Raw genomic sequence first — 22,414 nt, forward strand, 5'->3', positions numbered from 1 at the left:
TCCATGCAATATTTGGGACGTAACTTACACTAAAAAGCTCCTCATTGTTTATCTGAACTTCAAATTTAACTAGGCGTTCTGTGTTTTATCTGGCAACACTCAATCTCTGGCTTCCATCTGAGACAGACCCCAGGGATCATCTGCGTGCTCTCTGCAGAGTGGAGTGCAGGCCGGGACTGCTCCTTTAACGTTTTCTCCTGTGGACAGCGTGTTTAGTCACACCATGAGCAGGTGACAGCCAGAGCGGCTGGTTGTCATTGTTTGAATATGTGGTTGTAATTTGAAGAAACGAAACACTTCTGCTGTGAGTCCATTAGATGGCAGAGTTTTTCAGGCTTTGTATCCTAAATCCAGCTGTAAAGGAAGGACAAAGGGTCCGCTAGTTCGGCCACAGCTGACCTCCTCGTTCTGCTGGAAATTTCTCAAGAAGGAGACGCTGTGTATTCATGACGGGCTAGTCATTGATTCCTTTTGTTTATTCAGTAAATGTTTATTGAGCGTCTGCTTGGCACCAGGCGCTGGGCCAGATCCTGGAGCTGCTGCATGAACAAGATTAACCAGGTCCCCATCCTCACTGCAGCCATGGCCTGGGGGGTGTGGGGGGCAGAGAAGCAGCGAGCTCGCACAGAGACAAGTTCCAACAGTGGCCACTGGCCAAGGCAGCAATGTAGGACAATGCAATAAAGAGAAACCAGGGAGGCCAAGGGGGAACCCTCTGAGAGAGGAATCGTCTAAAGATGTGGAGAACATTCCAGCCCAAGAGGAGAGGGATCTGGAATGGATGCCTCTCTCGCTTAGAGGAGTGAAGAGAAGGCCCAGGCGGCTAGGCTGGAGGGAGGAAGGTGGAGGACACAAGACGATGACACAGGAGGGGCCAGACCCCATCCTCCAAACTCAGGGGAAACCTCAGCTCCCTCCGATGTGGACAGGATTTGTGATGGAGGAGAGTTTAGTGGGTTAAATCAAGACCCCTAAAATTCACATTCATCCTAAACCTCAGAATATGACATTAGGCTGGGTGTGGTGGCTCATGCCTGTAATCTCAGAACTTTGAGAAGCAGCCTGGGTAACATGGCGAAACCCCATCTCTAAAAACAATCAAAAAATTCGCCAGCCATGGTGAGACGTGCCTGTGGTCCCAGCTAACAGGTGGCTAAGGCAGGAGAATCACTTGAGCCCAGGACTTCAATGCTGCAGTGAGCCCTGTTTGTGCCACTGCACTCCAACCTGGGCAACAGAGTGAGACCCTGTCTTTAAAAAAAAGAAGAAGAAGAATGTGACATTATTTGGAAATAGGGTCATGGCAGATATAATTAGTTAAGATGGGGCAATGGGGCCATCGAGAATAGAATGGACCCTAATTCCTATGACTGGTGTCCTTATAAGAAGGCCATGTGGTGATAGAGAGAGGAGCAATGGGCCCATAACCCAAGGAACTCCGAGGAGTCTCGGTGTTACCAGTGGAGGGTGTCCATCTTGAACAAAGAATTGGACAAAACGCACATACAAAGCAAGGAAAGAATGAAGCAACAAAAGCAGCCGGGTGTGGTGGCTCACGCCTGTAATCCCAACAGTTTGGGAGGCCAAGGTGGGTGGATTACATGAGGCCAGGAGTTCAAGAGCAGCCTGGGCAACATGGCAAAACCCCATTTCTACTAAAAATACAAAAATTAACCAGTCGTGGTGGCTCACACCTGTAGTCCCAACTATTCGGGAGGCTGAGGAAGGAGAATCACTTGAATCTGGGAGGTGGAGGTTGCAGCGAGCTGAAATCAAACAAAAGTACACTCCACAGGATGAGAGTGGGCAAGTGGCTCAAGAACCTGGATACAGAATTTTCTGACGTTTAAATACCTTCTAGAGGTTTCCCATTGGTCACTTGGTGTACACCCTATGTAAATGAAGTAGTGGCCTGTGATCATTCTGATTGGTTGCAGAAGGTGACCAATCAGAAGCTGAAGTGAAGTTACAAAGTTACGCTTCTGTGTGAATGAAGACTTGGCCCACGACCAGCCTGATTGGTTGCAGGAGGGGACCAATCAGAAGTATCTTCCGTTTTTCATCTGCCACGCAGAAAAGGGGGCACCGTGCAAAGAGAGTAGCCTCTGGTTCTTTTGTTACTTGGGCGTGGAAAGTTGGGGTTTTCCTTTTGACTTAGTTCTAGAAAGTCAGCAGGAATTGGCCTTCAGTTCCCTGCCTCCAGACCCTGGTCTCCTGCCCCACCAGGAGCCACCAGACGGTGGAAGGGGCAGGAAAGGACACCTCACTAGGGCGTTTGGAGGGAGCCCTGCCCACACCTGGACTTCAGACTCTGGAAGTGGGAGAGAAGACATTTCTGTTGTTCTAAGTCCTCTAATTTGGGGTTCTTTGTAATGGCAGCTGCAAGGAACTAGCACAGGTGAGGAGGACATGTCTTTTATTTGCCTGAAGCCCCAAGGAAAATGTCTGAGCAGCCTCGGAGACACTGCAGGACCCACTGTGGGGCTGAAATCTTGGGGATCTCCCTTCTCAGGGAGTGGAGGAGACCAGAAGGCAAAGGACCCCCCCTTTTTTTTTTTTGAGTTGGAGTTTCGCTGTATCGCCCAGGCTGCAGTGCAGTGGCACAGTCTCGGCTCACTGCAACCTCTGACTCCCAGGTTTGAGCAATTCTCCTGCCTCAGCCTCCCGAGTAGCTGGGACTACAGGGATGCACCACCACACCTGACTAATTTTTGTATTTTTAGTAGAGGCAGAGTTTTGTCATGTTGACCATGCTGGTCTCAAACTCCTGACCTCAGGTGATCCGCCCACCTTGGCCTCCCAAAGTGCTCGGATTACAGGCATGAGCCACCTCACCCCACCGACAAAGTCCCTTTAGCAGTTGATGGGCCAAAGGTTGTTGTTACACCCAGGTTGGGGTGAAGAGGGGCGGGGAGAGTGGTGGCCTCACTCTATCTGGTGAATTTCATTTTGCTGCACCCAGGTTGGTAGGGGGTGGGTGGGGTGCTCCGTGACTCGGACCACCAGTTATTAAAGATCCCAGATAAATTTATTCCGTGGTGACCTCTTCTCCGTCAGCAACTGGGCTGGGTCTCCATTAAACTTGGTCTTAAATATGAGTATAGAAAAGATGATACCTGGGGATAGGCACTGCTCGGTGCCACAAGGAACCAGCTGTTCCCCTGGCCTGGGCGTTTCATCAGCTGAACTGAGCTCCAGCTGGTGGAGGTGGCCAGCAGCATTCCTGTTGCACTTCCCCATTTTTTTTGAGACAGAGTCTTGCTCTGTCGCCCAGGCTGGAGTGCAGTGGTGTGATCTCAGCTCACTGCAACCTCTGCCTCCCGGGTTCAAGCGGTTATCCTGCCTCAGCCTCCCAAGTAGCTGGGACTACAGATGCGAGCCACCATGCATGGCTATTTTTTTTTTTTTTTTTTTTTGAGACGGAGTCTCGCTCTGTCTCCCAGGCTGGAGTGCGGTGGCGCGATCTCCACTCACTGCAAGCTCTGCCTCCCGGGTTCATGCCATTCTCCTGCCTCAGCCTCCTGTGTGGCTGGGACTACAGGCGCCCGCCACCGCGCCCGGCTAATTTTTGTATTTTTAGTAGAGACGGGGTTTCACCGTGTTAGTCAGGATGGTCTCGATCTCCTGACCTCGTCATCCGCCCATCTCAGCCTCCCAAAGTGCTGGGATTACAGGCGTGAGCCACCGCGCCCGGCCACATGGCTATTTTTTGTATTTTTAGTAGAAACAGGGGTTTCACCATATTGGCCAGGCTGGTCTCAAGCTCCTGACCTCAAGTGATCCACCTTCCTCCGCCTCCCAAAGTGCTGGGATTACAGGCATGAGCCACCACGCCCAGCCTACACTTCCCCATTCTTTAAGCTGTCCTCAATTCTTGCTGTTAAAAAGAATTTTAAGATGAATTTTTAAATCCACACAGCCCCTGTGTAAGCGTGAGGGAGCAGGGTGAAGGCAGCTGGCTTAGCACCCATTTCCCCTCCCCTGTGGATGGTAGGGTTCAGAGATGTGGCCTCAGAATGGCAGATCAGAGGCTGTGACCAGGCCCACGCTGTGCTGGCCAGACACCAGCCCTCAGTTCAGCTGTGTTTTCCTCTGCCCCCCATGGTGCTGGGAGTGAACCCAAACTCCCACAAGGCTCTCCGGGACCCTAGCCTGCCTCCTTGGTTTCAACTCGGACCCCTCTCCCTCCTGCTCAGGAGGCTCCGGACGCCGCCCCTTGTGTCTGTATCCCCAAAGGGGAACTCATTCCATCCGCAGGGTCCTCACACTTTCTGTTCCCTCTTCCTGGAGGGTGCCTCCCCAGACGTGGCCTGGTTCCTTCCCATTGTCACATCTAAGCTTGGTCCCCAAAGAGACTGTCCCAAGCACCCACTCTAAACAAGCACCTACGAAGTCACTCAGAAGCCCCTCTCCTGAGTGTCTTCCTCACCCCTCGTCCGTCTCGGTTACCTTGCTCTTTGCCCATCTGCACTGCTTTGAGATCAGAGCTTTGTCTGTCCCTGGCACCCAGAACACCCCCAGCCTCTGTGAGTTTAGGTCGGAAGGCGCTACGTGGTCTTGGTCTTAATCCACTTTCCAAAGCGCATGTCTCGTTCTGGCTGTGTCCCTGATGGTGGGAAGACAGGACTGACTGGAAGCTGGTCTGAGGCTCTCTCGGTAGTCCAGATGTGGATGGCAGGGAGCCTCTGCAGTCCTTGGGCACTGACCCTTGGTCATGAGCTCCTGGCAGGGCAGGAGTCCTGATTTCCTGTGCTTTCTGACTCTAGATCCCAGGCTCTTGCCACAAGCTTAGGTTCACCAGGAAGTACTTGGTTGGTTGCCAAGTTCATTGAGCAGACTGTAGTTGCTCAGTTAACCATAGGCCGTCACTTCCAGCTGGGCCAGCCAGGGAAGGCTTACTGGAAAAGCTGGGAATCCAGGTGTGTCTTAAAGGACAGACGGGAAGGAGGGCACAGAGGGCAGGAGGAGGGGCAGGAGAAAAACAGCAGAGGCCAGAGGGAGATGGCAGGTTAACCTGTCTACAAGGCCAAGTGCATCCTGGGAAAGAGGGGTCCCCAAGAGACAGAGTCCATCTTGGGAAAGATCCTGTTTTCCTTTCCTGGGGCTGCCGTAACAAGCTGGGTGGTTTACAACAGCAGAAACCTTTTCTTTCCCAGTTCTGGGAGCTGGAAATCCAACACCCAGGTGCAGCAGGGCTACACGTCCTCCAGAGGCCCCAGCGAGGGTCCTTTTTGCCTCCCCCAGTTTCTGGTGATGCCAGCAGTCCTGGGCATTCCTCAGCTTGTGGCCACATCGCTCCAATCTCTGCTTCTGCCCGCCCACGGCCATGTTCCTTTTGTGGGCCTCTGTCTCCAAATCTCTCTCTCCTTATAAGAACACCGGTCATGGCCAGGTGCAGTGGCTCATGCTTGTAATCCCAGCACCTTGGGAGGCTGAGGTGAGTGGATAACTTGAGTCCAGGGGTTCAAGACAAGCCAGGGCAATGTGGCAAAACTCCATCTCTACAAAAATTGACCAGGCATGGTGGTGAGTGCCTGTGATCCCAGCTACTCGCGAGGCTGAAGTGAGGATCACTGAGCCCAGGAGGCAGAGTCTGCAGTGAGCCAAGATCACACCACTGGCACTCCAGCCTGGGCAACAGAACAAGACCCTGCCTCAAAAACAAAAAGCAAAAAACAAAAACCGAGTCATTGGATTAAAGGCCGACCCTAATCCAGGACCATCCCAACTTAACTTGTTTACATTTGCGAAGACCTTGTTTCCAAATAAGGTCACACTCACAGGTATCAGGAATTAGGATCTCAACTGTCTTTTGGGGACACATTTCAACCTGCCACAGGCCCCAAGGATTGACTCAACACCTTGAGCCTGCGGGGACATCCCTGAGTGTCCTGGGAGGAACCCAGGCTCCCACCAGCTACCTGTGTGACCTCAGATAAGTCCCCTGGCCTCTCCATGACTCGGTTTCCTTACCTGGAAAGTGGAGACCAGGGTCACTACATCAGAATTGTCCTGAGGACTAAATAAGCTCCAGTGACATAACTCAAAGCTCCAGGCTTGGCCCCTTGTGGGAGAGAAATGCAGGCCCTTCCGGTCCCTGGGAAAAGGACCTTCCCACCCAGCAGTAGCTGTCCAGTCTAGACTGGCCCGTCTTGTCTATCCGTCTTGGGGTCTCATTCGTGGACCTAGTTGCACTTAGAGATGCAGTTCAGTGCCATGCAGACAAGGGGCAGAGGCATCAGGAAGGGCAGGAGGGAGGGAGGCGAGCAGCCAGTCATTCTGGAAGAGCTGCCGGGCCAGACGCAGGGGCTGGGAGAAAGCCAGCTGGCAGGCCCAGTGCCCTCCGTGAGGGCCTGCCCAGGACCGTGGCAGCAGCTGTGTGGGGTCTGTGTCAGGGCAGGGAGGGCTTCTGCTGGCAGCGGGCACCACATTGGAGACTTGGTGGTCATGGTCACCCCAGGCCTGGAAACAGCATCCGTCTGCAGCCCCAGCCTCTCCAGCCCCAGCTTCCCTAAAGGGACAGAACAGCCCTTCCCTCCCCGACAGGGCTGCTGAAGGAGAGGTGAGAGGAAAGGCAGAGAACCAAACTCCTGCGCCAAGTGGTTGTCTAGTCACCGATTGTTGATGTGCTCGGTGTTTCTGGAGCTGGCCTGGCAGCAGGAATCATGGGCCATCCCTGTTTTTCGTGTTTTTTGCTGTTTTTTGTTTTGAGACAGGGACTTGCTGTGTCGCCCAGGCTGGAGTGCAGTGGTGCAATCATAGCTCACTGCAGCCTCAACCTCCCGGGCTCCAGTAATCCTCCAGCCTCAGCCTCCCTAGTAGCTGGGACCACAGGCACACACCACCACACCCAGCTAATTTTTGTATTTTTTGTAGAGATGAGTCTCACTAGGTTCCCCAGGTAACCGGGAATACCTTGGCTCAAGCGATCTACCCGCCTTGGCCTCCCAAAGTGCTGAGATTATAGGCGTGAGCCACTGTGCCCAGCTATACCTGTTACAGTGCAGATCCCCAGGCCCCTTCCTGGAGGTTTGGGGCATCTGCCCCTAGAGGCTCTTCGGTGGTCATTGCTGCTGGTCTTGTTACATCTCAAAGGGTGCTTCGGAGGACGGAAGGAGGAAGGGAAGGAGAGGTGCTCGCTCGGGGCCGGACAGTTGCATGGGAAACAGCAGCAGCTCCGAGCAGAGCCAGGCGACTCACAGCCGCGGGCCGCTTTCCCGTTTCTGGGCTTCTAGAGTTGGAAGTGAGTGTGGGGCCATGAGGTCCTGGTGAGCAAGAGGAAGGCGGAGGAACTGGCTTTGAAGACCATGTAAAGCTGGTTCCTGGGAAGCACACACACGGCCTGCAGGAGGCCTTGTCCTAGTGTCACCTGCAGCTTCAAGGTGTGACCCCAGCACAGTCCACTCAGCCCAACCACAGAATGGGCCCCACCAGGGGGATGTGCACTTTGGGCAAGGCTCGCATGTCCCGTCGGCGGTCCTGTGGCCTCTTCCTTCCCTCGGCCTCTCACTGTCCCTCCGTGTCAAGTCCCCCACCATCTGACACGCCCTTTGGCAAGGCCAGTGGGTCACCCTACTCCAGACACAGAACCTGCTGCTGCCTCACAGGCTCCTGCCATCTGCCCTCCTGCCCCTGCTCTCAGGAGAAGGACACTCCTGGAATTCCGCATGGAGCCCACCTTCTCCCTGGAGCCCTACCATACTCCCTGGCACCACTGACCCACTCTCCTGCTGGCCGACTTGGCCTTGAACACAGTGGCTCAGGCCTTTCCCAGGGACCCTTGCTTCATGCCCCAGCTGAAGGAAGCCAAACTCACAGCACTTAGCCCCTATGGAGTCTTCAGCTCTTACTCAACTGGTGGACTCTTCCTCCAGGAAGGCCACTGGCCCTGCCTCCCTTTGTTCTTAGAAACTGCTCCTTTGGAGCAACCACTTAACTGTTCAGCATCCTCTGCCCTTCCTTGGGCAAGAAGCCACCTTTGGATGTAAATCACACTCCGTTTAGCATGGACAAGGCGGTCTCTGCAGGATACAGAATCTCAACCTCACTCTGAGGAGATGCTGGAGGCTATGCTTTTAAAAGCCATATCAGACCAGGCAGGGTGGCTCATGCCTGTAATCCCAGCACTTTGGGAGGCCGAGGCAGGTGGATCAAAAGGTCGAGAGATCAAGACCATCCTGGCCAACATGGTGAAACCCCGTCTCTACTAAAAATACAAAAATTAACTGGACATGTGGCATGTGCCTGTAATCTCAGCTACTCAGAAGGCTGAACAGGAGAATTGCTTGAACCCAGGAGGTGGAGATTGCAGTGAGCCAAGGTCGCGCCACTGCACTCCAGCCTGGTGACAGAGCGAGACTCCACCTCAAAAAAAAAAATGCTGCATCTAAAACCTTCTCAAGGCCTTGAGCCCTCCACAGGCCTCATTCTGTGCATAGGAGCGTGTCTGCCCCCTTCCACTGCGAGCCTGTTGCCATTGTGGGGGAGGAGCTGGCCAGCCCCAGCTTTGTGGGGGAGGAGCTGGCCGGCCCCAGCTTTCCGGCCTCTCCAGGCCCAAGGGGGACGAGTGGGCCCCAGACACTGAGCTGGAAGCCTCCGCTGCAGGGATGCTGTCTGTGGTGCACTCCAGAGACACAGAGCAGAGCTTTTAATTGGGGGTGGTTGCCCTCCGATGAATCACAGCAAGAGCTAGCTGCTTCATCTTATCAACAGCAGGTACCGAAGAGACAAAAGAAGAATCAGAACTCAGTTGTAGGTTGAAGTCAACCAGCCACGCCCCATGCCTCTGACCGAAGCCTGCCAGCACGGGGCCAGGCAGTGGCTCATGCCTGTAATCCCAGCACTTTGGGAGGCCACTCAGGACACTGAAGACAGCCTCACCAGAGAGAAGGTTCTCCCTCTGATGCACAGAACCCCAGGGTGCTAGCCTCGTCCTCAGCTTGGCTTTCTGGGGCCTGTGCTTTGGAAGGAAAATTGTGGAAGGTCCGGATTTCCCACTTGGACAAGAAGGATCCTGCGTTACTCAGGGTTCTTTAAAGGGACAGAACTAATAGGATAGATGAATATATGAAGGGGAGTTTATTAGAAGAATTGACTCACACAGTCACACGGTGAAGCCCCACAATAGGCCATCTGCAAAATGAGGAGCCATGAAGCCAGTCCAAGTCCTAAAACATCAAAAGTAGGGAGGCCAACAGTGCAGCCTTCAGTCTGTGGCTGAAGGCCTGAGGGCCACTGGCAAATCACTAGTGTAAGATCAAGAGTCCCAAAGCTGAAGAACTTGGAGTCTGATGTTCAAGGGCAGGAAACATCCAGCACGGGAGAAAACTCAGCCAGTCTAGTCCTTCGACGTTCCTCAGCCTGCTTTATTCTAGCTGCACTGGCGGCTGATTAGGTGGTGCCCACGGAGATTGAGAGTGGGTCTGCTTCTCCCAGTCCACCCTCACAGACACACCCGGGAATAGTACTTTGCATCCTTCAATCCAATCAAGTTGACACTCAGTATTAACCATCATAGATCCCATCTCCTGCTCCGTTCTCAGAGTCCCGGGTTTGGGACAGCAGGTGCATGCTGCACACAGCGGGACCTAAGGAAAGGCATTCTGTGGGAATGTGAAGAGACCCACCTACTTGGGGCCACACAGGTGATGCACCTGGAGCCACAGCAGGTGCCCCTCCACCCAGCCACACCAGCTGTGCCCAGTGCAACATGCCAAACACTGCACACAGCCTCCTGCCATCTGAAACTGGCCGCAGCATGTCAAGCCCACCTGTTTATGACATGAACTCACAGGTAGATACAATTTCCATGCTGAGGCGCCCCTCTCAGGCCCTTTGCCTTCACTGGAGTTTGTGGGGGGCCTGACAAAGCCCACTCCAGAAGCAGTTCGTGTTGGGGGCTGGGGCCTGGCAGCCGGTCCCCAGGAGCCACCCTAGCAGGTGCTCAGGTGTGTACAAGTCCTCATCCAGATGCAGGAAGCACCTCCTCTGACCCCTGTGCCCCATTCCCGGAGGATCCTCTTTAGAACCCTGACACTCACTCCCACTATGCCAGTGCTGTGGGACGATGGGATGAGTATCTGAACTCAGAGCTCCCTGGGGAACCGGGACACATGTGCTGTGCCCACAGGGAGCTGCCACTAAGGTGGGCAGGAGCCCGGTGGGTTTCAGAGGCTGGCCAGATGCTAGAATTTTCCACCTGTCCAAAACAAGTTGAGCTGGGCACGGTGGCTCACATCTGTAATCCCAGCACTTTGGGAGGCCGAGGTGGGCAGATTGCTTGAGCCCAGGAGTTTGAGACCAGCCTGAGCAGCATGACAAAACCCTAACTCTACAAAAAATTTTTAAAACTAGCCGGGCGTGGCGGTGCACACTTGTGATCCCAGCCACTCATGAGGCTGAGGTGGGAGGATCACCTGAGCCCGAGAGGTCAAGGCTGCAGTGAGCCATGATCGTGAAACTGCACTCCAGTCTGGGCAACAGGAGTGAGGCCCTGTCTCAACACAACACAGAAAAGAAACAGATACACACAAAAATCAAAACAGGGTTGAGACTTGCAGTATTCTTAGAAAGTTGCAAGGATTAGACAGGAGTGGAAAGCTAAAAGGTTACAACCTTGACCTGAGCTTTGCGCATTTCAGTGTCCTCGCAAAGGGCCTCTCCTTGCAGATGCATCCAAGTTGGGACGAGGAGGAGATCCAGACATGTGCCAATTGACTTCTTTTCTCTTTTTTTTTTTTTTTTTTTTGAGATGGAGTTTCATTCTTGTTGCCCAGGCTAGAGTGCAGTGGCTCGATCTCAGCTCACTGTAACCTCCGCCTCCTGGGTTCAAACAATTCTCCTGCCCCAGCCTCCTGAGTAGCTGGGATTACAGGCATGTGCCACCACGCCCAGCTAACTTTTTTATTTTTAGTAGAGACGGGGTTTCGCCATGTTGGCCAGGTTGGTCTTAGAACTCCTGACCTCAGTTGATCCGCCCACCTCTGCCTCCCAAAGTGCTGGGATTACAGGCGTAAGCCACTGCGCCTTTTTTTTTTTTTTTTTTTTTTCTCTTTTGAGACAGAGTCTCACTCTGTCACCCAGGCTGGAGTACAGTGGTGCAATCTTGGCTCACTGCAACCTCCGCCTCCTGGGTTCAAGTGATTCTTCTGCCTCAGCCTCCCGAGTAGCTGGAATTACAGGCGCCCGCCACCACACCTAGCTAATTTTCTTTTTTTTATTTTTAGTAGAGGTGGGGTTTTACCATGTTGGCCAGGCTGGTCTCAAACTCCTGACCTCGTGATCCACCCACCTCAGCCTCTCAAAGTTCTAGGATTACAGGCTTAAGCCACCGTAGATATTTCATATGAATGGAATCATATGCATTCTTTCATGAATGTCTTTAACTTAGCATCATGTTTTCAAGGTTCATCCATGCCTGTGTCAGTACTTCTTTTTTTTTTTTTGAACAGAGTCTTGCCCTGTCACCCAGGCTGGAGTGCAGTTGCGTGATCTCCAGTTTTGGGCTATTGTGAATAAGGCTGCTGTGGACATTTGTGTTGAAGTTTTTGTGTGGGTGTATGTTTTCAGTTCTTTGAGGACATAGCTAGCAAGGGAATTGCTGGGTCGTGTGGTGAGGCCGATGACATTTTACACTTGGTGACTAAAAGTCTTGTGAGTCTCACTTAACTCTGTGCTGCTTAACGTGCACCACTGGGGTAAGAACACCCCTGGGGAATAGTAAGATGCCAGCCATTGTGGGATCCGATGATTTGCCAGAGTGCAGAGAATCTGTAAGGAAGAGGTAGAGGATTTCTGCGTCTCACTAGGCCAGCATGCGTAGCACCACTCGAAGCTCTTGGTAGAAACACCGCCTTCCGGGCTGGGCCTCAGAGCGCTGATTCCGTAGGTCAGGGCTGGGGGGCACCCAGGACCCGGCCTTTGTAATAAGCTCCCCTGGCGTGATCAGATGTTGAACAGCCCTGCCCTAGACAGTGAGCGCTGTGAGAGCAGGTGCCCCATGGTACACAGTAGGCAACCAGAGGCTCTTTGAACAAATCAATATGATCCTTTTTATAAATAGAGAAGGAGGCTGTTGAAAAATTCTGTAAGATAGTCTGAGCAAATTCCATCTTGGCCCTGGCTTTGCACATTTAGGGGAAGTAGGGATGCTAAGAGCTGCTGCTGCTCACACCCTATAAAGAGCCTCCAAGTAGGGACAAGGGTAGGGGGAACAACACTTAACCTGAGCCCTAGGTAGGGGCCAAAGGTGGAATGGTGGCCGTCTGTGCCTCTTCAGCAGCCCATGAGCTCCCGGGAGGCCAGGGCTGTGGCCTTTGAGTCCTGGAGTCCAGCCTCAAGGAGGGGTGGGCTGTGCACAGGGTTGCCTATCCCCCATCACCCCACCACCTTCCAGTGCCCTTAGTACCTCCTGGCAGGACAAGAGGGGGCCCAGAAGGCAGCTCTGGCCAGGACCCACCTGCAGGGTGTGAAGGGGACACTTGGGGTCAGAGGGCAGAGCCAGCCCCTCTGGATGCTGAAGAGGGTGAAGTAAAGTAGGGCAGGGGCTTGCTTCATTCAACCATTCACTCACTGATTGCAGAGTATTTATTGAGCATCTGCTGTAACCTAAGTTTTACTGGGAGTGTTGGAACCTCTCTGTCCGTTTGACCCCCGCGTTTCCTTCCTTGGGCCATCTGTGTCATTATCATCAAGACACAGCAGCTTCTTCACATTTCTGGTGATGTTGCTTCTCCTTGTGCCAATCCCCCAGTGGATACCCCACTCTCCGGAGTGAGAACCCCAAGGAGGTGCCGCTGGGCATGCACCAGGGAGGCTGTGACCGGAGCGGGCATTGCCTTGCTTGGAGCTGGCTGCCTACAAGCTCAGCCATCCAGCCTGCGGCGTCCACCCTGGCTGCAGCGCCTGCCCAGGCCTCAGGCCAGTCCTGGTCCAGCAGCTGTCAGCCCGGAGCAGCCAGCGATGGCCTCGGGGGACCAGCCAAGGCAGGCGGCTCATGCATCCTGCTTCATTAATAATGAATGGCCAGACATTGCCCGCGCCTCTCCCTGGTCGCCTCATTGACTTGGTGGGAGCCTCAGCCGCCCACGGCGCGCAGAGCCAGGAGCTGGATCCCAGGCCTCCTCAGAGAGACTCAAGAAGCACCAAGAAGCAGCTGCTCCCCAAGACCCCCTGAGCCGCTGCCCAGGAGAGCAGTCACAGCAGCCCTGCACAGCCCCCCAGGCCATCACCTCCGGCTCCAAGAGTGGCACCAGAGAGAGCCCTCCCTTCTCCAGTCCACAGAAGGCAGCTGTGCTCGTCACCTGTCACTCGTCATCAGGAGTAACTCGCAGCCCAGCCCTGCCCAACACTTTTGGAGACTACTGGGCTGAGGACTTGGGCAGCCAGAGCTGGACGAGGGTGGGGACAGAGGAAGGACCTGCAGAGACAAGAGAGATGTGAGGGGAGGAGGCAGCACACCCCCGCCCCCGCCAACCTCCAGCCGTGCTTCGAGCAGGTCTTCTGTAGCTCGATCTGGAAGTGTGACTGCCTCCCTCGGAGCTGCGCAGCCTTCCCCACCGTTGCCTTCGGAAATCCTCGCTCCTGAAGGAACACCTGCAGCTTCCTTGGCTTCCGGATAAAGTCTCGTCCTGGTCGGGGGAGAAGAGTTTCTAGGGGACAGATGGCTCCTGAGCCCAAGGGGATAGGGGATGCAGCCAGGATCTGAGCACCCGGCCTCAGCATGCAGGTGTCCTTCGTGTGCTCGGAGCACAGCCTCAAGGGCCGGGGCCCTGAGGATCGGCTGGGCCGACCGGCGGCCAGCAGCCCCAGCCTGGGCACCCGAGGCCGCTTCCGCGCCGTGGCCATGGTGGCCCGGAGCCTGGGACAGCTGTCGGTGCAGAGTCTCCCGTGTGCCGGTGACACCAGCGTGAAGCAACACGGGATGAAATATAGGTACGGGGACGCACAGCTTTGCAGGGTGGGGGCTGACCTCCCGGCCTCCCCAACTCCCCAGCTCCTCACTTTCGAGAGCGCATAAAATCTGCAAATCCCTGTTTGTCAGACTTGGGCAGTTTGTGCTGAGGGCTGGGAGGGGCTGTGCTTAGTGCTTGGTAGATGCTGAGAAACAGCGTTGAGAATCTGGTCAGTGCGAAGTTTCTTTCTTCCCAGTTTCAGGGGGAGACGGTGAGGGCGCCGACTTCCTTCCTTCTGCCTCTGTTTTCTTTCTGAGGGTCGTTTACAATAGCCAAGCCGCCAATGCTCCCTTTTCCTGGGGAACCCTGAGGCATGGGCCGCAGGGCCCCCCGACATGCTCCTGCCCTCCCCTGGGCACACAGGCTCCACAAGATGCCCTGGGGGTGATCCGATATCTTTCCAGCCAGGCCACCGTGACAAACATCCGTTTGATAGTGAGGGACCGTGGGGTGAACCCTGTGATGGAATGAAGATTCCTTCCTCCACCTGAGCCGGGCCCAGGGCCCAATTCCTCTAGCAGGCAGGACTCTTGGTCCAGCAGGCACAGTCAGCCAGGCCACACCTGGAGTTTCCCGATGGTCCGCCCAGGCACCTTGCTTCCCTCCACCTGGGCTCAGCCACCATCTGGCTCCAGGTGCTGTGACTTGTATGTGTGGAGGATGCTAAAGCACTCATGTCAGGAGCAGGGCCTCCCTCCCCTTCCCTGCCGGGGCCTTTCTCAAAGGATGGCAGAATGTGCCCAGGATGGAAAAGGAGGGTCCCAGCTTTGTACCAAGGGTCCTGGGAGCAGGGTTGTAGAGAGGGGACAGCCTTCCTCACTCCCTATGTAAGTCTCTGAGTCCAGAGCCTTGATTGCGTCCAGAACCATCCTCCAGGGATAAAGGAAGTCTCCACAACACGTGGTCTGCAGAAGCTGGAAAAGCTAAGTTAGGTCTCTGGTTCCCAGGTTTCTTGGGAAAGTTTTCCCAAAACAGGAACCGAACTGGGGACAACCCTGCTTTTCAGTGAGCTGAAACAGGAGTGCAGGCCACCAGCGTCAGAAAGAGCCACAGACTGTTCTCATTGCATTTGGGAATCTTCTGGGTTTATAGCTGGTATTGGTGCCAACCTGAAAAGCACTGTGAGTCCATCCTGATGCCTGAGCTGTGTGGCTTAAACCTCTGCAAAACCAATGCCTGAGAGTTGGGCCTCGTGTGAAAACTGCGTCATCTAAGCCAACCCATTCTGGAGGTGAATTCTGGGATGACTCTGGGGTCCTGCATCCACATTCGTGTCTCTTCCTTCCCTGTGTCCCAGGAGGGTGGGATATGCTTTAATGAACCTCTGGGCTGAAAGTGTCTAATCCTCTAAGTTTAATGACAGTCCAGAATGGAATTCTCTGTTTTAGAAGCTCTGGAGTTTACATCTTTTGTTAAGTAGGGATCAAAAGCTAGAATTAGGGCCAGGTGAGGTGGCTCACGCCTGTGATCCCAGCACTTTGGGAGACTGAGGAGAGTGGATCACTTGAGGTCAGGAGATCGAGACCAGCCTGGCCAACATAGTGAAACCCTGTCTCTACCAAAAAATACAAAAATTAGCTGGGCATGGTGGTGCGCACCTGTAGTCCCACCTATTCGGGAGGCTGAGGTGGGAGAATTACTGGAACTTGGGAGGCAGAGGTTGCAGTGAGCCAAGATCACGCCACGGCACTCCAGTCTGGGTGATAGAATGAGAGCCTGTCTCAAAAAAAAAATAAAGCTAGGAGTGAACCAAACATGTATATGTGTACTTTTTGGTTTAGATACCTATTGCCTTCTGTGACTTTTATGTCAGTCCTAGGATCTCAAAGGAGTTAAAAGCGGGCCTGTTTCTAAACATAAGGCACTACGTAATTGGAAAGTGTGGCTGTTAACACTGTTTCCCTCCTAAAACTCACTGAGGAGTGGCTCTCAAAGAGGGTGAGTGCTCACCATGCCCATGTGTGTGCTTGTGTGCATGCACACACGTGCGTGCTGGAGGCAGAGAGGGCAAGACAGAGCAGTGAAGGGGGGTGTTCATCAAGCTGGCAGGTTTGCAGTCTGCGGACCAGAGTTCAAATCCCAGCCCTGGCACTCTCTGACTGAGAACGGGTTTGCAGTCTGCGGACCAGAGTTCAAATCCCAGCCCTAGCACTCTCTGACTGAGGGACCCCATCTCTCCAATGGAGTTGCAAACAGAGCCTTATACCAGGCCAGGCCTGGGAGCTTTCCTTGCTGTTGTCACGGCGAGAGGTAGGTTCATAGCCCTGTAGGATGAGATGCAGTTTCACAGGGGCTGAGATGGGCCTGGCAATCCAAAGCCTGTGCCATTGGGCACCCCCGCCCCGGGCCTCTCCCATCTCGCTCATTCGGTACCTGCTTAATGCATTGCTGCACAGGGACTGTCCCAGGGCCACAGCCAGGGTGCAAGTGAGGGGCAGCAGGGACTGAGGGGGAGCCTGAGCCCAGCCTCCCTGTGACTCTGATCTCCTCCCTGGGAAGCTGGCCCTTCCAGTGGTGTGCTCCAGGCACAGCTGTCCAGTGATGCGCACAGTCCACAGGTATTAGGAAACTAAAGGTGCATGGCCAATACCAGGCACCACATTCTTGCCCAAGGGCCTAAGGCATGCTCAGTGTGGGATGGCAGGAGGCCAAGCCTGAGAAGTAAGGGAGGGGCCAGCACCTGGTCCCGAGAGTCTGACCCCAGGGCCTGGGCTTCTCACCCCTGAATTACTCCCCAACATTGTCCCAAACAAGCACTCCCTGGGACCCTGCCACTGCCAGCTCCAATTAGAAGACAAAGACTGGAAGCCCAGCCTGTCCTTAGGGAGCCTGGAATCTGGGAGCAGGGCAGGCGTGCAAACAGATCATCACTGCACAGAGCAGACAGGCGAGCAGGGCACTAACAGGAGCCGTCCCATCTGCCTTCCTCCGGGACCAGCTAGCCAAGGCCACGGTGCTTGCCCTTCACCCCATCACAGTTTTGTCCTCTGCCCAGGTGGCTCCAATGAAAGGCCCCAAACTCCTCTTTGTAAAATGACCTGTCATTTCCCGGGGCCTTACAGCTCTGGCCCTTCCCAAGTCTGAAGTGCAGTTTTTAGGGGTGTGCAGCATGCAGGGGCTCCACGATGGGCATGGGCGCTCCCCTCCGGCAGAGGTTATGTCTATGAGTCCTCACTGGGCGTTTTCCAGACCCCAGGAGAGACATGAGGCAAATTAATGAGGACCAACAGTATTTGGGTTTCGAGATGTTGACCGCCTGCTTCATTAGGATGTCAAGTTTTAATGATGAGGAAGAAATCGGTAGGAAATGGTTTCTGTGTCTGGGAAGTTTCGAGTGCAGCAGGCAGCAGCCCTGTCCAGACGCGGCTGAGACGTGTGCTCCCCACCCCCACGCAGCAGCTATGCTTACACAGCATTCAGCCTGGAGGTGCCCTGTCCCTTTGCATCCCTTCTCCCGAGGCCTGGCAGCGGATGGCAGAACCAATACCATCATTTTCACAGGGAAACAAGTTGAGCAGGGTAATTGTGGCATCACGTGGTGCCCTAGTTTTGTTAAATTAGTCCTGTAGGTGGTGAGTGGAAGAGCGACTGAACCCGGAGCCCACTCGGGGAAGCGGGCCCATTTCCCACCAGTCAGACCAGGAACAGATATGGAATCAGGGGCAGGGGCAACTTTTGTCAGCCCTCCCCAAGCTGGCAACCAAGGGGCGCCTCTTCTCTTCACCCCAACCTGGCCTTTAGCAGAGCCTCTTCAAGCAACTGCTCCCCACAGTCACTCATGGAGGTGGTTTTGCAGAGGTGGGGACCTGGCCTCCCTTCTCCATGCCCAAATGTGTCTAGACTAGTGGGGTCCAGGGCTCTGTGAACACCCAGATGTTGCAAGCAAGGTTCTGAGGGCATATGTATCTGGGCGTATTTCCAGGCTTTATCTGTTTTTGCAAAGGGGTTGTGACCCCAAAGCAGCCAAGAGGCACTGGTCAGAACCTCCAGCCCTTTGCTTCATTATTGGACTCCTACTAAGCAACTTTATAATTTCCTACCGCAGTTACTTTCTAGCCAGCATGGGGGAAATTACCTAAACTTCTAAACTGACCAGGCTCATGCAGAATGTATTAGTGATACAGTCGGGCTGTTCTCCCTGGCAGTCACAGACATGAGTTATTCTGGGTTGGAACATGCCAGCAATGCAGAGGGTACTATCAGATTATTTCATTGATGTATAAGGAGGAAAAAGGAAACTTCAGTTCCTTTTGAACATGGTAATAGTTAAAGCTTATTTGATTTGTCTGTTGTGTTTGAATAAAGAAAAGGTCACCCTCCTGCTGTCTTTGGGAAATGAGACACATGTGAGTCAGTGTCCTGTGGCCTTCTATCCTCACGGATCTCCCTCTGTCCTCATGGAAGCCACCGTAAGAAAGGCAGCCTTGGGCCGGGCGCGGTGGCTCAAGCCTGTAATCCCAGCACTTTGGGAGGCCGAGACGGGCGGATCACGAGGTCAGGAGATCGAGACCATCCTGGCTAACACAGTGAAACCCCGTCTCTACTAAGAAATACAAAAAACTAGCCGGGCGAGGTGGCAGGCGCCTGTAGTCCCAGCTACTCAGGAGGCTGAGGCCGGAGAATGGCGTGAACCCGGGAGGCGGAGCTTGCAGTGAGCTGAGATCCGGCCACTGCACTCCAGCCTGGGCTACAGAGTGAGACTCCGTCTCAAAAAAAAAAAAAAAAAGAAAGGCAGCCTTGTGAGCCCATTCTGCAGATGAGAACACTGAGGCATCAGGCCACTCCATAAAATGCCTGGAGTCCTCCAGCCAGGAAAGTTGAACCAGGATTTGGGCTCTGGCTTCAGAGTCTCTGCCCATAGCCGCCGCCCGGTCCTCCCCTTTCCTGAAAGAAAACTCACCTGTTCTTATGTTCTCCTTTAGGGAAAATCCCAGCTCTGCCTACAGGAGCAATAGCTGGCAGCTGGACTGGCTTTAATGGGAAATTAAAAAATAAACCTAGGCAATTTTAAAATACCTTCAATTTGGTGACACGTTCAGCTGTTTTCAAGCTGCTTAGAAGTATTATATCCACTCGTGATATAGGAGTCCAGGAGCCTTATAACCAGGGAAACCGAGGCTGGGAGGGACAGAGTGGGCTCATGTCAGAAGTGGGGGGGTCAGAATGAGGCTTGAGCCCCATGCCGCCTTCCCAGGGGCCAGGCTTGGACAGGAAGAGGATTAACTGAGGACTTCGCATCCTCCGAAGTCAGAAGTGTCATGGCCCCAGGGAAATGCAGGGCCCTTGGGCCAGGAGGCTGGGCCTCACCCGCTGGTAACTCATGGCTCTCACTCCCCACCTCCTAGAAGCAGCTGCCCCTTGGCCAGATGCTGGCAGCTGGATCCCACAAGGGAAGTGGAATCTGACCCCAGATGAGTCCAGGCATGGCTGCAGCTGTGAGACCCACCCGGCCACTTGCCAACCTCACCATCTGGGCAGATCACGCCCTGCTAAACAGGCTAGGGGTGGGATGCACACCACCATGGTGGGGAACGTAAGCTGGGAGCCAACTGCCTGGGTGGGATCCCAGCTGCCTCTGCCTGCTGGGCAGGTCTCATACTGTGAGAATCGATGTCACAACAAGCAAGGCACCTGCCACGTACGGCTCCTGGGAGGATCTGGGGACAGGATGCCTGGGGACCGCCTGGCCTGCTGCAAATCCCATGGGCTCCCAGGTGACCTGTGCCAGGACAGACCAGCATGCCGGTCCTCAGGGCTGCCACTCTCCTTCACCTCCTAAGGATGGTCATGATGGCCCAAGGCCCATTCCTGTGAACCCTGGGATGCACCCCAGCGGGTAGGCGCCTCAGTGGCCCTGGGAAGGAGCCCGGGCAGCTGTGCCTGGTTAGGAGGCCTGTGCTGCCAGGCTCTGCCACTACTATTGGGCCTGGTTCTGGCTGTAACAAAGGAAGGGCTGGCCTTGCTTAAGAACTGGCAGCCCCACCATGGAGCTCCCCGCACCCTGAGGGACAGATGCACAGGCCGTGTGGTCCGGTGCACAGGACGATCTCCTGCCCCAGTCTCTGGAGACAGGAAGAAAAGACACAAAATCAAAAATGCAGCCTCAGAGAGGAAGGAAGAGGCGGCTTCTCTGGAAGGGGCACCACATAGATGGTGCCACGGGGCTGAGACCAGCCCGGTTTCACCATAAATCAGCGTCCCTCTGCATTTCCATCTGTCCTCGAGACCACTCTGCAGATCCCCACTGGGCACCAGCAGGGCCCGTGCCAGCAGCATGGTGTGGGCTGGGGGCAGTTGGCACTTTACCCCTGCGGTGGCTGAGCAGAAGCACCTCTCAGAAGGTCCCCGGTGCCTTTCGGAGCCTCCAAACACACACTGACTGTTGGGGGAGTGGTTGGGGGGCTGGCCCTGGCAGGACCTGAGCCTGGCTGGCAGGGTCCTGCCCGGGTGCTGAGAACTCACGTGGCGTTTGTTTTTCAGGAACCTGGGCAAGTCTGGCCTGCGGGTCTCCTGCCTGGGACTTGGTGAGTGTGGTGGTCCCCTCCATCCCACCAGGGAAACGGGTTGTCGGGGGGCCGGACATGGGCTGAACTGGACACCCCTTGGGAGGCAGGGTGGCCCAGCCTTTGGTACTCCCCAGGGAGTAGCTGCACCCAGAGCCCGGGATTCAGGGGGGCTTGGTTGCCATGGCAAAAAAGAGGCAGGTGGGAGGGGGCCTGGGATAGAGGGAGAGAGAGACACAACCTCAGCAGAGGAGGTGAGGCGGATACTAGGGGCCCCTCCATACACGGTCCCCACCCCACACCACAAAATCAGAGGCCCTTCTGGCCCCGGGACTGCAGGGAAGACACCTTACCTTCCACGGCAGGCTCAGCTTACGAGTCCCTCCTGGAGCACCATTGGATTTGGCCCTTTTTCCTCTCCTGTCAGATGCAAGGCCTGTTTCCAGAACGTGCAGTCCCCATCTCCCCTGTGCATGCAGTACACACACCCCCCCCACACACCGCCCACTGCAGTACACACACCCTCCCCCGACCACCGCCCACTGCCCTGACGCCGCCCACCCCGCTCCGTCCCAGCAGGAGCACGCGGATGCAGCTGTCAGGCCTGGTGTGTTTTCAGAGAGGCGTCCCTTGTGCCTTTCCTTGCAGCATGTGGAGCTACCTCAGCATAGCTCTGACAAGCATTTCAAAAGCCCCAGACCTGCTGGGCCCATAGCCAGCAGCCCGCTCCAGAGACTTTCGTCCCCTCAGTTTAGTGACCCCAAGAGAGCAGGACTTCCTCTGAAGGCCGGGTGTCCACGCACACCAAGGACACCCTGGCCACACAGCAGCACAGAGGGACTCCTGTGGCTGCCCCTTGGGCCCTGCAGCCTGAGGCCTGAGCAGCGATGGGAGAATCTGGCTTCCTGCTGGGTCCCTAACTTGAACCCCTGTGTCTCCTTCCAGGAACATGGGTGACCTTCGGAGGCCAGATCACCGATGAGGTAAGATGGGGCTCTCCCAGCACCCCAGAGCCCAGCATGGGCTCGCCAGAGCACATGGTTAAGTCTGCTGCAGGGACCAGTGAGCACGTGCTTCCGGGAGCCAGCGCGGCAGCCTGCCTCCCTCTGTCTGTTTTGCGAGGGCGCGCTGCCCCAGGGGAGAGTAGAAAGGTGAGCCAGGTGGCCGTGGCCAAAGGGAATGCCGAGTCTGGTGCCATCACCCAGCAGTAGACGCCTCAGGCCTCATCATGTCCCTTAAGCTCCCCAGGACTCAGATTTCCCACACGCTTGACCCCCATTCCACAGTTAACGAGGAGAGTTCAGGGTGCACCTGCTTCCCAAATTCTGAAGCTGGATGCAGATCCTAGCTGCCCACATGCCATGGAGACGCCAGTAACTATCTGTTGAGGTCATGTGGAATGCAGCCCCTGCAATGCTTGCTGCAAGCTGAAGAACCCGAGATCTGCATTTCACCCAGCATCCACCGTCCATTTCCCAGCTGCCGCGAACCGTGTGGATCGCAGTCAGATGTATTTTGTTGCGGGAAGTCAGGGACCCCGAACGGAACCCCATCTCTGATGTATTTGCTGGGGCTCATGTCCCCACAATTGGAACAAGAAAGTGAACACTAAGGAAAAGCCAGCTTGTATGCTGCCAGCGCCTCTGGGTCTCTCGGAAGGGCAGGGACAGCACACGCCCAGACACGCTTCTGGACAGTGAGGCAGCATCTCAGAAATGAGAGCGGTGGCATTTGCTCAGACAGCTCTGGGCATCTGCACAAGAAGCAATTTTCACGTTTGTCCTACTTAGTACTAGAAAGGTTGCGTTCAAAAATTGATCGGCGAATTGATGCGAGACCTTGTTAGCTGTGATTGCTCAGATTTCCAAGGGAAAGCTTTGCTTCTATGAAAATTTAAATGCATATAGTTTGTGTTTGGGGTCACTTTTATCTTTTTTTTTTTTTTTTTTTTTTTTTTTT

At 54.8% G+C, this 22,414-nt stretch overlaps 1 protein-coding gene across 9 annotated transcripts in view; it reads left to right on the forward strand.

Annotated features, from left to right (window-relative positions):
* The window catches only part of KCNAB2 (potassium voltage-gated channel subfamily A regulatory beta subunit 2), a 113,113-nt gene that overhangs the window by 62,645 nt on the left and 28,054 nt on the right, over positions 1–22,414 (forward strand). For 7 of the 9 annotated variants that reach the window (XM_025362046.1, XM_025362018.1, XM_025362053.1 and 4 more), the window contains 2 exons: positions 20,433–20,476; positions 21,401–21,438. In XM_025362046.1, coding sequence (XP_025217831.1) covers positions 20,433–20,476; positions 21,401–21,438 — 82 coding nt within the window. Of the gene's footprint in view, positions 1–13,720; positions 13,933–20,432; positions 20,477–21,400; positions 21,439–22,414 lie in introns of those variants that run through there. The other 2 variants (XM_025362037.1, XM_025362071.1) reach the window with 1 other exon arrangement.

Source organism: Theropithecus gelada, chromosome 1, assembly GCF_003255815.1.
Source record: "Theropithecus gelada isolate Dixy chromosome 1, Tgel_1.0, whole genome shotgun sequence".
Classification (NCBI taxonomy): Eukaryota; Metazoa; Chordata; class Mammalia; order Primates; family Cercopithecidae; genus Theropithecus; species Theropithecus gelada.